This window comes from Schistocerca serialis, chromosome 1 (assembly GCF_023864345.2).
Source record: "Schistocerca serialis cubense isolate TAMUIC-IGC-003099 chromosome 1, iqSchSeri2.2, whole genome shotgun sequence".
In the NCBI taxonomy this organism is placed as follows: Eukaryota; Metazoa; Arthropoda; class Insecta; order Orthoptera; family Acrididae; genus Schistocerca; species Schistocerca serialis.
The window spans coordinates 1024483042-1024499647 of record NC_064638.1 but is presented as its reverse complement, the minus strand read 5'-3'; the positions used below and the strand labels follow the sequence as shown (position 1 = coordinate 1024499647).

Below are 16606 nucleotides of genomic sequence, written 5' to 3'. Positions count from 1 at the left end.
ATCGAACGGCCGATGTTAGCCTTCCCACATTGACACAGAATTTTGTATATACCAGGCTTCCTACGCCCCAAACTCATCTTTCACAGAGCTGAGTGGTCCCCTAATCTTGGAAGGTGGACAGAACACACTCTTACTCTCTTAATGCTAAAACTCCTTAAAATTCTTCCAAACTTGAACAATATGGCCCCAGCAAAAGGAATAAAGGTCACCAATCTAAGCTCCTCTTCTTGCATCTCTGGTGATGGTCCAATCTCCATAGCTTGATGAATCTGCTTCTCAGAGTATCCATTTTCCATAAAAACAGCAATCAAATGTGCAAGTTCCTGGGTTAAACTGTATGCATCGGAAATGGCATATGCTCTGCATACCAGAGTCCTAAGGTCACCACTGCATTGGTGTGGTGGATGACAACTCTTATAATACAATACCGATCTGTTTGCATTGGCTTTCAGTGAACAGTATGTCCCAGAGTACCACCCGATTTTTTGTAAACCATAACATCCAAGAATGGAAGCATCCCATCACTTTCAACCTCCATGGTAAACTTAATCCTGGGATGAAGATAGCTGAAGTGGTCCAGAAATCCATTGAGAGAACCACATCCATGTGGCCACACAAAAAAGGTATCATCCACATACCTCCAGAAGCACATTTGTCGCAAAGCCAAAGTCCTCAGTGCCACATCCTCAATGTCCTCCATAAATAAATTGGCGATTATGGGCGACAGAGGACTACCCATAGCCACTCCGTCATTCTGTTCAAAAATGTTACTGTTAAATAAAATATATGTGGATATCAGCACATGACAACAAAGCTTCACCAACTCTTCATCTAGTTTCTCACTACTCAAACTAAGGGACTCTTCCCGTGGGACTCATGGAAACAGAGATACCACATCAAAACTCACTAACTAATCTGAAGGACCCAGACTCACAGATTTCAATCATCAAATAAAATACACCGAATTGGAGATATGCTGTTCACACTTGCCAACAGAAGGACTGACAACAATGTTAAATACTTTGTCAGGTTATAAGTGGATGCACCCAAATTACTAACAATAGGATGTAGAGGAACCCCTTCTTACGTAAATCTTTGGACAACAAGCTCTTTGCCAAAAGTGAAAGTGTCTAGCACTTAATCCATGCTATGGGGTCACTAGATAGTCTTCTGTAAGCCAGGCCATTGAGTAGTAAATCCAATTTAAGGATGTAATCATCCTATGTCACTTCAGCTGTAGCATTCCCCTTGTCAGCTGGTAGAACTACGACTTCATCATCATTCCTAAGGGGACGAATTGCTGCTCTCTCTGTAGAAGAGATGTTATCCCATGCTGGCCATGGTGGGACACCTCTTGCCTTATTTCTTCCACCTGGTTCTCTGGGAGGCTGTGTACTGCTTGTTCTACGTAACAGATAAACTCTGTGAAAGTAAGTCTCTTTGGAGTGCAAGCAAAATTTAAATGTTTCTCCAACATTGCCACTGTGGACCAATCCAATGCTTTGTTAAAAAGATTAACCACAGTGCATCGGTGTTCTTCCCCTTCTGATTCTGTACGATGAGACTGAAGCCGTTCAAATTTAGAAGACTGTCTGGTAATGGTGCTCCGATGTGCCCAATCTGATAGTGCCCATGTGGAATCATCAACTCAGGGAGACACATCTCTCAAAAACTGCAATGACAAGTTCAACTGTAAGGCGGGTGTACTCAACAGCTTTCCATTTTTGCTCCGAAGTTTATCTAACTTCCGTACAAGTTTCACCATCTCCTCCCCATATGGGTATTTGAAGCCTGGTACATACAAAATTCCGGTCAATGTGGGAAGGCTTACATCGGCTGTTCGATTTGCACAGTTCATGACAAGTGCATGGAACATTGCCATCATAGAAGTGTACAACAGCTGGAAAGATCAGTGGTAGCAGAACACTGCTTAAACGAAGGACATGGTATGAAATTTTACAAAATTATTATCATTGCCAACACTTCCGGTCTTTGGAACAATGTCTGTAAAGAGGCAATTGAAATTAGGTTGGTGGATAATTTAATTAATAGAGACAATGGGTTTCCTCTTAGCAGGACGTGGAACGCCTTACTACCCCACACCAAAACAGAACATTCTTCGGTACAGACAGTCCTAGTGTTTCAAAATCGCCTCCGACTGCGATATACCATTGGTAATGGTGTTCTACTAAGGGTGGCATCACCTGTCCAGTCTTGGAGGGGAGCAACTATGATGGGCAGCATATGCACAGTGTATGGTAAGGAGGCCTATATAGGACATCCATCTGCAGCCTGGCATCAGTTCTTAGAAGGACTCATCAGCATAAGCACTTGAAGATGGTGCACAGTTCTCAAATATTGAATCGAGTTGGTTTTTGGATCCGGCTGCAAATCTGAAGAGACTTTCAAGACATATTATGCTGGAAAAGCCTACGAAGTCACACAGCAGTCCTGTTTATTAAAATCATGGAATATTTTGGGTTTGGTTGCCATACATTTAAAGTAGTGTGTATAAAGTTCAACAAATATTGTGACGTTATACCTCGGGAAACTGTAAAAACGCTCAATCTGGGATGCCATGCAAGTATCTGAAGCCCACTCCTCACTAAATACAGCATCTTAACCAATGCTCCATGTTGTTCAATGTGTTATTACTTCTTGTACAGCTTGAACACAATAAATTTAGGATTGACACTTTGCAGTGGTCAGGGAGCAGTGTTATCAGTGTGCAGCCAGCCATGGTCAACAGGACCTGCTTGCACCTACAGAACAGACGACACAGTAAGAATAAGGCCTTCAAAAGAGAGATACAACTGGCTGGCACCTGGCCCATACCCCTCAACTTGCTGAAACATTAATCACAGAGTTATTTTAACTGAAGCATAATAGTGCTAGTAGTACATATCATATTCCTGATCAATACTTCAACCTTCTTGCTTAATTTTCCAGTTAAGATAAATACTTAAGTACACATGGTGTTCCAAAACTATATTTTCAAATTAATACAGGAGATAGAGAACATCAAAACAAATATATTTAGTTCCGGTCATACGGTCCCTGACAGCAATTTCTGATGCTAGGGATGATTTATACAGAAGGTAGTTTAGCATGCTAAATACAGCAGTGGCATTCACAGAAAATGCTCGAATGTGTTACCACTGGCCTGTTTGCATGCTGTACATCATCGGATCATTGACTGTTGTGCCTCCAAAGATTCCTGGTGAGTTCTTACGGTACGAGCAGCAACAGAAATTCTAGCCATGAGGTTGTCTTCTGTTTACACAACAGTTTCATTCAACAGCTCGTTCATATGTCCCCAGAGGTAGAAATCCTGGCACATGAGGTCAGGTGACCGGGATGCCAGGCCACAGGGCCACCTCGGGCAACTCATCGTTTCCCGAAGAAGGCTCTCAGATGATTCCTCACAGCAATGCTCAAATGGGCTGGTGCCCCACTGTGCTGCAAGTCCACCCTCTGTCTAACATTTGGAGGTACATACTCCAGCATCCAGCAGTTCTGGCAATACACTTTCCACAAAGAAGCAGTATCTCTGTCCACTGAGGTGGAATGGAAGAGTGTATGGTCCAATCAACCTATCACCGAGAATGCTGGCCCACACTTTTAACACCGAATCACTATTTATAAGCACAAGATCGAGTACGACATGGATTCACATGCGCCCAAACACGCGAATTGTGAATATTTGCATGTCAGTACATATTCCAGTCAGTGACAAACACAAAGGCTTATCTCAGCACCACTAAAAAAATGTTTCCTAGGAATACAAGTTGACTTCAAACACCATACGTTGCTTACCAAAATATATTTGTTTTGATGTTCTCTACCTCCTGTATTAATCTCAGTTAATAGTTTTGGAACACCCTGTACATAGAGCATCTTCTGTTGTCGAAGGTCATCATAAATCTTTAAACAATCGCATCGGCATATTCTTGTTTCTGTCTGGAGTATATCTGGAGACAAACGTATCATCTAACATCACTATCAGTGTCCTGAATTAATATTTCATCCAGCAGTGTGAGCTTTTATGAAAACGCTTGATATATTAAAATGGTGTGCCGGACATGGATACTTGAAGTTCAAGTGCCAGTCCATGTTGTACAGTGTGCAAACACAAATGGCAATGCAAGGTCATAATGCATGTTTTCTATTCCTCTGAAGGCCAAGTACAAATAGCAGAAAGAAGGCCGAGGACATACAATCAGAGAAAATGACGAAAAAATACATCTCTATACAGCTGTTGTCTTTCACAATCTGTACAAATTAAAATTAAGAACCATATGTAAAGAAAAATAATGTAAAAGCTCCAGTAATCATGTATTATACTCACAACAGCATTTTCATCAAAAGGATGTGCATGGAAGTCTGTAAGTTTCACATCTAATATTCCACGTTTGTAAAAACCAAACGTGCTAAGAGCAATGTATTTTCGGGCATCATTCTGCAACAATAAATAGTTATAATTATGCATCATTAAATAACAAAGTATTATATCAAATGTTAAAAATAACAAACACATTTTGTAAAACATTCACAATTGAATATATATTCTCCTCTCTCTCTCTCTCTCTCTCTCTCTCTCTCTCTCTCTCTCTCTCTCTCTCTCACACACACACACACACACACACACACACACACACACACACACAAAATATTCTCACCTCTGTATCCTCTGTCTAGAAACTAATGTGACTGATTTAACAATATATAGCTACCTTGGGAGGAATTGCAGAAAGTCCACGAACTAATCGACCGCATTGATACACACTCTATTATAACTAATTTTGTCTTTGAAACATTCAGTTGCATAGCTAGATTCTTCTGGACAAAGTATATGGACTACCAACAGTATGCAAACTGGTGTGCAAAACATAAGGATGAAAGTAACTTTTGCTTGATGTATAGTAAGTAGGCCAGTCAACGAAGACCAAAAAACATTGAACATGGAAAAGACTTGTGTAGACAAAATTCTGTATAATTGTAGGATGGCCTGCCATGAGCACATTCTAAAAATACTGATTGGTGAGGTGTGAGCGAAGGGGTGGGGAGTGAGGTGGTCACTGTTTTGTTTTTCTTGAATACTCCGAAAACCACAGTTTTTAGTGAAAAATGGTTCCATGCACAAAATTAAATTAAAATTAATTTCCTACAAAAACAGCCTTTTGTTTTTTCTTTTCTAGGACCAATAATTTACATGTCGCAGGTGATGGGAAAATCTCAGCTATGATTAAAAATAATGGTTTAATGGTATAAAATTCACATTTATTGTTAATCTAACTGGTTGAGAACAAACATTAAATGTGTCCAGCACATCTAAGTGCAGAAGAATTGTGCTATCGGCGCACTGAGTCACCAGTGATTCATAAGGTGAGCAGCGGAACGGTAGGGTTAACTTTGTGAAACACCATATAATCGCTTCTTGTGACATAATGTGGTAGAGAGAGTGCGAATTGCCTGCTTGCTCTTTAGTTAGCAGACCTACAAAGGAGGGAAGTGCATGACCACAATGCGGCGACCTGCATTCTCTCGCACTTCTACCCTTCACCCCAGCCCCTCACACTCTATAACATAATTTATACAGGATTATGTCACAAGAAGCAATTATACGGTGTTTCACAAAGTTAACCCAATAGTTCTGCTGCTCACCTTATGAATCACTGGTGACACAGTACGCAGACAGGCCCAGGTGTATTTATTTTCCACTAGGTGCATTAACACTACAAAGAATACAAATATGAGTTGCTAATAAAACAAATGCAGGAAACACATCACACAGATTCTATGTAAATCTTTACCCATTGTTCTACAATGCTAGAGGGGAAATTGATTGTTAGTCTTTTTGTACAGCAATTATAACGTTCTCCTGGAAAAGACAATTTCTCCCACAATGGGAGCTGCTTACTTTCACATTCAAGTTTACAGAATTTCCTGTCTCGTTCTCTTATGTGAGCAGAAAAAATAACTTCACTGAGCTCATGTTTATACAGTGGAGATATTTTCCCTTCGACAAGTGAATACTAAAATGGGAGTTTTTAAGGGTGCTCTTGTGTAGAATACAGTCCTATAAACAATCGCTGAGAAGTGTATATTTTGCAAGTGTGATGTTAATGATCTATGCAGTGTGGCTGGAAAAGGGGCTGTGTTGGTAAAAGTGACACCTTACTGCTACCTAGCATTGGTTGAGTATTGTAGAGCTGTGTTATCATGTTGTTGTCACTTGGTGGCGAATTGATGAATGACCACAAAGTTACTGCACTTCTCACACCATTGTGTTACTGACGGACTGTATAAATTTCTTCCATTTGGGAATTGCTGGCACTTGAATAGTGGGCTACACTGAATGGAGCCACTTACCACACATCCACAGTCAATCTCACAAGATGGTTGTGAAAATGTCAGATGGATTGGGACTGATCATGTTCAAGTCTAGAACAATAATCTGCTGTATTGCATTGCTTAAATGATGTTGAAATTTCTGAAGCTGCATAACACCTAGGTGGCCTACTACTGTTGCAGAGGGAGACAATTTAAAACACTTGGCCTCTTCAGATGTTAGGATAGCTGAGGCTTGGGTGATGCATTTTATACCTCTCGTGCTGTGAAAAGTATTCCAGCATCTGATAGCAACGACAACAAAACCAAGATTGTAAAATACATAACGATGGTAAGTTACACTTTGCCAGCCGGAGTGGCCGAGCGGTTCTAGGCGCTACCTTCTTGAACCGCGTGACCGCTACAGTCGCAGGTTCGAATCCTGCCTCGGGCATAGATGTATGTGATGTCCTTAGGTTAGTTAAGTTTACGTAGTTCTAAGGTCTAGGGGACTGATGACCTCAGCAGTTAAGTCCCATAGTGCTCAGAGCCATTTGAACCATTTTTAAGTTACACTTTGGGGGTTCTTTAGTATGGTAGGCAGATGACAGCTCCTGTTCTTGAGCTTTTTTCCATGACAGCTCACTTAAAAACTGCAAATACGTACTCACGTACCTAAGATAACTTGTCTATATAAATGCAGGCTCAGTGAATTTATTTTGTCTACTCACATAAGAAAACTGGACAGCAAATGCTGGGGAGGAATAGTCTGAAAGTAAACTGAAAAGTGAGCAGCACTGGTAATAGAGGAAGTCAGCTTTCCCAGAAGAACACCACAGCTGCTGTACAGGTTGAGTAAGCTAATTAATTTCCTCTTTAGCAGTGCAGAATAGTGTGCAGAGATTTACTTAGATTCTGTCCATTTACATTTCTTGTGATAGTATTATAGTAATTCATATCTGTATTCTGTGTTGTGTTTGTGGAATATAAGCAACCCACCCCCCCTCCCCCATTCCAGGCATGTCTGCACACTGTGCTGCCAATCATTCATAAGATGTGCTGCGGAAGGATCAGTATAATTTTGTGAAATATACTGTATTTGCTTTTTGTGACACACTGCAGTAGAGAAACTGGGAAATCACCTCTTCACTCTCCATTTTGCAGAGCTATGAAGAAGGAAACTGCATGACCACAAATCAGCGATCTACCTTCCCTTCTACTTCCATCTCTTGCAACGTGGAAACTATTAGTCCTAATAAAAAAACGAATAAAATTTTTGTGTTGGAAATGTCATGTAGTTAAATTTTGTATTGGAAAACATTTTTGTTGGTAGCTGCTGTTCTACTGTTAGCCACAAAAAACATAAAAAGTGACCTTCAAACATCCCCACATAACCACCAGCCAGGATTTTGCTCATAGCACTCTTCCCTACCATGTGCAAAAATTGATGACTAAACCAATTTTCCCCCTAATCTTCCTTCAGTAACTGGACTACAGACAGAGCTGCTACAGTATAGTACAGAAGGTAACTGACAGAAATACACAGACCAACAGAAATGATACTTTTATTAAAAGACAATAATTACACTGAAGTCTCTGCGATTTATGATGGTTCCCTGGACATTACAAAAGTTGGGACACACTTCTTAAGTGTGTGGGATTACTGTGGATGACAATGTATGCTCTGTAACATACTCCCATGCTGGCCACAAGATTCATAAGCAGTTCTTGTGGTAGAGTGTTCCATTTCTCAACCAGCGCAGTTGACAAATGCTGGATGGTCATTGGTGCATGTGGACATGCTGCAATACATCTGCCCAATGCATCCCACATGTGATCAATGGTATTTAAGATGGGGGAATGAGCAGGTCAGTCAATTTGCTGAATATCGTCTCGTTCCAAGAGCTCCTCGACCTGTGCTGTTCAATGCAGTCATGCATTGTCCTCTGTAAAAATTAAGTCAAGGCCAAATGCACCCCTGAAAAGAGGCACATGGGGAACGAGTATAGTGTCACAATAATGGTGACTGATGAGTGTACAGTACAGTAAGTGCCCTTTTCTACCTTTCCTTTTATTGTACGGATAAAGTATTACTGGAAGACTGAGAACATTTTATTCTTTCCATTATTGTTTGTATGTAATGCTAGGGAGATGGAAATAATGGTGAAGGTACTTCTCCGGCAACTTTAACAGACCTTCTTCATAGACGTTTGGTTAGGACTTCATCAATTACGTGTATGAACTTGGAGCACAGTTCCTCTAAACGCTATCTGTTAGAATGGATATTTCTAACTCCTTCTTTAATGTGTCTGTCTTATGAAACGTTTTGACTAGAGGCTCTATTGCGTCCTCTTCTGAGCATCTTCCTTCATCTGTTTGTAAGTTTGTTGTCTTCTAATGTCACTCATTATTACAATTCTTTTCCTACCTCTTCCTCTCATTCTTATCAATTTTCCCTCTATAACGCGTGTTGCAAACAATTCCTACACAGTATATGTGCCGGCCAGATATTTTCCTCTTTCTGATTCCTTCCAATAATCATCTTGCTTCCCCTAATTTCTTCATTACTTCTTCATTCTTAAGCATTCCTCTTTGTAGTCATATTTCAAAACTTTCTCAATATCTTTCTCCTTTTTTTCCCCTAACTGCCACGATTCACTGCCGTATAACACTCCACTTCAGATACAACATTTACCAATCTTTTCCTCATCTCCACTGGAATTCTTCTAGATGTTATCAGGCTAACTGCTTCACCTTTTCAAATGCTCTTTTTCCCAAAGATACCGCCCTCCTTATTTCATCTGTACAGTTTCCATTCCACGTCATTAAGTTTTACTTATTATCTCTTTTTTGCATCTAAAATATGTTAACTGGAGCTTCCTTCTTACTTATTCTCATTACTGTTGTCTTTACCACGTTGACCTTCATGCCACACACCTCGTTCCTTCTTGCAATACTCTTCAACATCTGCTGTACCTCATCATCTGACCCCACCATCACTGTTTGATTGTCCACATATTTATTATTAGTCTTTACCCATTCTCCTCCAATTACAACACCTTCTGTGTCCTTTAGGACCTCACCTATCAGTTCTTCTAGATACATGTTGAACTGCTTTGGTGACAGTGAGCACCCTTGCCTTACAAGCCCTTCCAATGCTCATCTCTTCCATCCCCTCATTCCCTATTCTGTCACCTTTTGCTTTGTGTACATCTCTTTTATTGACTTTCTATCTCTCCAATTTGTAAGAATATCTTCTAAAATTCTCAGCAGTACACTCCAGTCTCCCAGTCGATAAAACAAATTCACACCTCCTTGTTCATTTCTATTACTCTTTCTCCAATCACCCTTAGACAACCTGTATCATCTCCTGTTCCTTTATCCTTTCTGAAACTGATCTGGTCTTTCCAAGTATTTTCTCAATTTTCTTTTCAATTCTCCTTAGAACAACTTTCTCTACAGCCTTTGTAACATGACTGACAAAACTAACTGTCCTACAGTCTTTACGTTCTTTTGCATTGCACTTTTTAGGTAAAGGTAGTAGAATGATCTTAGGTAGTCACTGAGGTCAAATTCCTGTGTCACGAATTCTGTTTACTACTTCAGCTAATGGGGCTACTGAATCTGGAGCTAAGACTTCCAGTGTCTCGCATGGTATTCTATGACAGCCTAATGTCTTCTGCTCCAGAAGCTGCTGGACTAATTTCTCTAATTCCCATTCTGATATCTTAGGACCTTGATCTTCTTCATTCTATGCCCCTTCATCTTCCAAAATAAGCCTGGTGTTATCTGCCAGTCTACTGTATAGCTCTTCCACATACTCCTTCCAAACTTGCTTCTCTTCTTTTACACATACTGTCTTCTTCCCATGGTTATTAAACATTCCTTGTTTGGTTATTTTCCTCACTTCTCTTCTGGTTAAAGATTTCAACATTCTGTACATTTCTTCCAATTTTATGTTCTATTCTAATTCTTCTATTTCCTCATATTGTTTCCTCATCCAATCATCTCTAGCCTAGTCAGTTAACTTTCTTAGTTAATTGTTCAGATTTCTGTACTGTCTTCTGCCTTCTTCCAAATTGTTGGTTCTCCATTTCCTGCACTTCATTTTATCCAACAACTTCCTTGTATCCACTCTCCTTATTACTTGATCTTTTCACTTCTCCAATTTCTATCTCTAATCCTTTCAACATTGTATTTCTAATAGTATATCACTCTCCATTGATTTATGCACTTTCCATATTCTAACCCAAGAACACTGTAATTTATTATTTGAACAGCACAAACACATGGAAGTCAGGGTACAACACAGTTAGCAATACAAAGGCACAAGGAGCCTTGCGCTATATATTCATTAGTTCCAACAGGGGGTGCAGCCAACAGGCTGCACAAGCAACTGCTATTGTATTAGCAGGCTGCATGGCCTCTAGTGACCAAATCAATCACAAATTTCATTCACTAACTATGGAGTGGCATACACACAAAATTGGTAGCTATAGCATTCCACTTTATTTTTGACATAGTGACTATACTCTTTCTTAAAGTTCTCATTCTTCAATTTCCCAACATCCAATTTCTTTACCTATAATCTGTTCTTAAAATACTGTAATCTTGTCCTAATATCTGCTACAAGTAAATCATGGTCTGTACCGGTGTCTGTTCCTGGAAAGGTTTTTGGCTTCTTAATGCTGTTTCTGGCTTTCTGATTGATTATAACAAAGTCTATTTGATATCTAGCAATATCTCCTGTAGCTTTCCACATATACATGGTGAGTCACTAACTATTGCCACCTAGAATAACTCTGGAAGTATCATAGTAGCTGAAAAGTTTGAGGAACAAATGTTGCATGGGACAATGGGGGCCATTATACGACATTGGTTTCCTGTTGCTATGTGGGGTCGCGTCAGAGATATGGAGGTCAACTTTGTTTTTTTTAAATGGTATGTTATAGTTTGGTACTTATTTTCTGATAGCGACTATCAAGATGAATCCAATTATATGTAACAGTAAGGTCTTTGAAGGTCAACGAAGGTCAAAAAGGTGGCATTAACGTCCATTTACACAAGGTGTTCGAAGTAATGACCATTGGTATCAATGCAGTGCTGCAGTCTCCTTATCATGGATTGAGTGGTATTCCTCATCACTTTGGCACTTATCGAAGCACATGCTCTGACAATTCTCTCTTGTATATCATGCAAACAGTAAATATTCACTAAATAAGGCGTATTCATCTAAAGTGCTACTGACATGTAAACACGATTCGACAGTTTCACAATACAACACTAATAGAAGCCATAAGACTAGTATTGTCGAATTAAGAGAATGTGAATGATGTATTCCTTCGAAGAACAAGTCAATATGCTTCTCATTTACGGAGAATGCTAACAAAATTCGGTGAGAGCTATAGACTTATACGCTGAAAGATATCCTCAACGTACTCACCCTAAATGTCATACGTGTAAATATGTGTATGATGAATTGAGAACAACTGGATATTTAACGCATCGGAAACATATCTGGCAAAAGGAAAGTTACTAAGAAGGAAACGGAAATGAGTACTCTTGCCACTGTCATTCGAGATCCTTGTGTCAGTTCACGTCAAATTGCAAGGGAATCTGGTATGAGCCAGAGCAATGTTGTTCGGGTTCTGCATCACCATAAATATCATCCTTACCATATCAGTCTCCACCAAGAATTAACTGTGACAGATTGTATGTGTTGCACTGAATTCTGCTGATGGGCTCAACTGCAGATTCAGAAGGACGACACATTTATTAATTTGATTTTATTTACTGATGAGGCTATATTCACGAACCATGGAAATGTTCACAGCATGTGCTTCAATAAGTGCCGCTGTGATAAGGAATACCACTCAAACCATGATAAGAAGATTGCAGCACTTCATTGATACCAATGGTCATCACTTCAAACACCTCTAAATGTATGTTCATGCCACAACTGTGACCTTCATTAACCTTCAAAGACCTTACTGTTGCACATAACTGGATTTGTCTCAATAGCCGCTATCGGAATATAAGTACCACACTATAGCATCCCATTTTAAAAAAACAAAGTTGACCTTCGTATCTCTGAAGCGACCCCACCTAGCGACAAGAAACCAATGCCATATTATGGCCCCTGTTGTCCCAAGCAACTTTTGTCCCACAAACTTTGCAGCTCCTATCATACTTTCAGAGTTATTCTTGGTAGCAATAGTTAGTGACTCACCCTGTCTAATCTTCGTTGATAGTGCTTAAACCATATATTACCAATCCAGAGATCAAATTGTTCATAGAAGGCGATCAGTTTCTCTCCTTTCATTGGTCTTTCCCAGTCTATAGTCTCCAACTATCTTCTTCCCTTTCTCACAATACTATTCCAGTATCCTATCATTACAGTTTATTTGTTCTTTCCCATTTTCTTCGTTTACTTTCTCAATAAGCTCAAATATTTTGTCCACTTACTCTTCTTCTACATCTGATCTTGACACTTAAACTTGAATGATCAATGCAACCACAGGGTTCCTCTTTAATTTCAGTGGTAGCACTCGGTCGCAAACTGGAACAACCCTCATTGTCTTCTTGCCTAGATGTTTCCTGCACATAATTCCAACCCCATTTTCCTTCCTCTCCAATCCTTTGTAACTCATACTGTAGTCTCAACAATAAATTCCCCTTTTCCTTAACCCTAAAAGAAGCATATTATGTCTCTCCATTTCTCTCTTCAAATTTTCTATTTTTCCTTCTTATTCATTGTCTTCAAATTCCATGCAGCAATCCCCAACGGAGATGTTTCCCTTGTCCTCTTCTTATCTTAATTTAATTCAGTGCACAATTCTTCTGCAGATCCAATTGCTGGCCTATTCAGGACTATTTCTCCTCAGGAACAACAATACCTCAGATCACAATCCCTCTTCTGCCTGATGTGATCTGCGGAGTTTGTTTAACATATTTTATTTAATACTTGTTTTAGAAGCCCTTTGTATCTTAGTGATCACTTTAGACTGCAGCCACATCACGATCACTGATCCCAATCAAGATGCAAATATCCTCAATAATGTCAAGTGTTTAATTAGCAAACGATCAACATATTTTCATCAGAAATGTATTTTTAAACTATCTGTTGCTGGTCATTTTCGTGGAAGGGTTTAACACTGCCTGCAAAGGAAGTTATCAATGATAAATTATATATATAATTGTAATTTGCCCAGTCTATTACAGGAATGTAGAAGCCTTAAATAAATGTACTTGAAGACTGAGGTATGCTCAAGTTCCCCATTAACCCTGCAGGTGAATCTGGCAGCCGGCAGAATGTCCAATTTCATATTTATGGCTCATTCTTCGAGAATCTTAAACAAACAATTCTCTAAACACAATCAGCTTATACCCTAGTTGCTTACATAGTGGCTAAGATCACATCCACATCAATCCACTTTAACATGTGATTTCAGTATCCATATAGTTGCACCCTGAGGTCTTCTCTGCAACCAATTTTGAGTTTTTTCTGACATTTGGTACAAAGTTTTATGTTAATCCACCTGACCTACAAAAGTCCTTCGAATTCTGTACAATTCATGAAAGCTTTTGTTGTTCATCACTAATAATTTAAAATTTTCATCTGTCTGAAACATTTTGGTTCTACTATGATATTCTAAGGCTCTCTGTTGCTATGTCTATCCCAACTGGCAAGCAGATTCCATGGTGTAGAAAACCACTGTCTGTATTCCATTGATGCACAGCATCACTGATACTTGTGTATAATACACCTCCCCACTCAAAGAGGCCTTGTTCTCCTTAATCCCTTGAAGTAAGTCTAAATACTATCTGGCTCAGAACTTTTATGTAGCTCATAAACAAATTCAGTTCCATGCTCTATGTTCCACCTGTTAAAACTTCACTTAAACCTCATGAGCAAGGCTGCTCAAGTATGACTAATTGTCAAGAAATTACGAATTATTTGCTCAAATGTAACACACCTGCAACTGGTGGCACCCTAAGCCCCCCCCCCTTTCCCTAAGGATGCTGAGAGACGGGTTCATCAACATATTTCAAAAAGAAGCGAAGGTTATACAGCAAAAGCTTTAATAGGTGGAACTATTAAACACATTAAAATTTTCCATGCACTGGACTTCATAGGGACTTTCAATAGAATACAAGGAAATATGGTGCAATAGCATGTGAAATATTTAAAACCAAATGTTGAGTTGGAGCTCCAACATTATGCAGTTAATGGCACCATTCAGGGAACTAGCAGGCAGGTCAGGAAATAAGAACAAACTGTGGTTGCTGAAATGTCTTGTCAAACATGTGGAGGAGGCTCTGCCCGGGGCAACTGAACACAATGGGAACAACTGGCTGCCAATTGTAGTTCATGTCGACAGGAATGATTCTTACTGCCTAAGTTTTGAGCCCTTGGATGGAAAGAAACATGAAACACATTGCAGCAAAGAATTTTGTAAGCAATAAAGCATTAATGCAAGTATGTGCAAAAATATTGCATCTATATCATCTGTTACTAAACAAATTAAGTGCAGAGAGAATATCCGACCAGATACTGTTGTGTATATATGTGTCACAGGAATACAGCACTAAAATATAAATGTGTAACTGAGTATGTAATTCGTGTGTTCATAACTTCTCAGAAAATATGTATGTAAGCTCATGTTTGTGTAAACTTCCGGCATATTACTTCACCAGCAAATTATCATAATGTCCAACATCAAATGTATGTATGTGCATCACCATGTGCATGTCATGTACAGTATTAATTCAGAGGTCCATAAATACAATTAAAATAAATAAATAATCCAACAATAAAATGAAACTTGCAAAACAATAGCGGAAAATTGGGAGTTTAGGGAGGGGACATGGTAAATGTACAACAACAAGAACACCGCACCATCCCAAAACGAATAATATCATAAAACAATTAATTTACGGCATTGCGTTACAACACACACGCCACCGCGCGCTCCAACAACGCCACATACACATGTCCGGGGCTCGAGCAGATGGAACTCTCGTCAACCTCATGTTGTTGCCACAAACACGACATCTAACATATTCAGCAATAAGACCGAACATCTGCAGAAACTGTTTGCCAGACATGAAATTACCACCCATCCCACAATGTAACGATACACTCATGAACTTAACTGTCATATTCATACCTAACATAAAAGCAACTTCAAAAAATTAGACTTCTTTCCACACAAAAACCACTAAACTAATCAGATCTATATTTTAAAAAATCGTAACAATTCACTGCAAATTCTTCCACAACCCACGTTAGCACACCAACTACCTAAACTCAAAACCACGTTAGCACTATGACAACCGAATTAATGATTATACTATCAATCAAGAAACTATATATTTCTTCTTGTGATGTTCTTTCATACAATTTACATACATTTGTTATTTGATCCTTTACAGACTAGTTAATAGCAGGTAGTATTATACAACACGTAAGCATTTTGTAGAACATGTCAATTCCCAGTGTACACGTTGTTTCAAATAACTCATGAAGACGTCGGCTGCACATAAATGGTGATGGATGGATGACTTAGGAATGTTGCCGTGAACAGTTTAAAGTAACACAAACCATGCCTTCGGAACGTTGCGATGAACACAACCATGAATGGGAAAAATATTTTGCGTTACAATTCGAGAACCAAAATACACGCTTCTACGGATTAAGCGACAAAGATTTGTTAAAACAGTTTCATGTGACACACGACGTAAAGACAGTTTGACAAACTAACCTTGATTTCCAGCTTATGTATCCTGGCGTATCCAACACACAAGAATGAAATAATTATCATAAACTTAATAAACATAGTGCGGTAATATCATATAAACAAAAAGTACACCAACTGTCCACAAACTGTTTACGCCACGATCTACTGACATATGCGCCAGAGATGTGTTAAACTCTGCGCAACAGCTAAATCTATGATGAAAGTGTACACATCACAATAAAATCGCAGGAGCAGCTTCCGCACCATACCACAGCCTAAAATAACAGTCACCACATTTCGTCTCGATTTTGTTGCCTACTGCGCCAGCAACGCGCCAAGCAGCCATTACGTATAAAACTATTGAGTTCGGCGCAATCGTGAAAGCTAATGGTAGTCGTTTATTTTGGTTTGCAAAATGGTTTTTAAAAACGGGAGCGTCTGTAGCGCACTAAAATGCAGCCACAACAAGAAAATGATACTACATCTGTCTTTATTTAGGTTTCCTGAGGACCCTGAGAGGTATACACCATCATGTT

The 16606-nt window shown here is 39.3% G+C and overlaps 1 protein-coding gene across 2 annotated transcripts in view; it reads right to left on the bottom strand.

The window, feature by feature from the left end:
• Positions 1-16280, bottom strand: part of LOC126413585 (protein GPR107) — a 186387-nt gene extending 170107 nt beyond the window's left edge. The window contains exons 1-2 of one of the 2 annotated variants that reach the window (XM_050083277.1): positions 16095-16280; positions 4349-4459 (exon numbers count right to left, since the gene is read on the bottom strand). In XM_050083277.1, the coding sequence (XP_049939234.1) occupies positions 4349-4459; positions 16095-16169 (186 nt within the window). In that variant the 5' untranslated portion in view covers positions 16170-16280. The remainder of the gene's footprint in view (positions 1-4348; positions 4460-16094) is intronic. The other variant, XM_050083276.1, reaches the window with a different exon arrangement.
• Between the last annotated feature and the right edge of the window lie 326 nt (positions 16281-16606).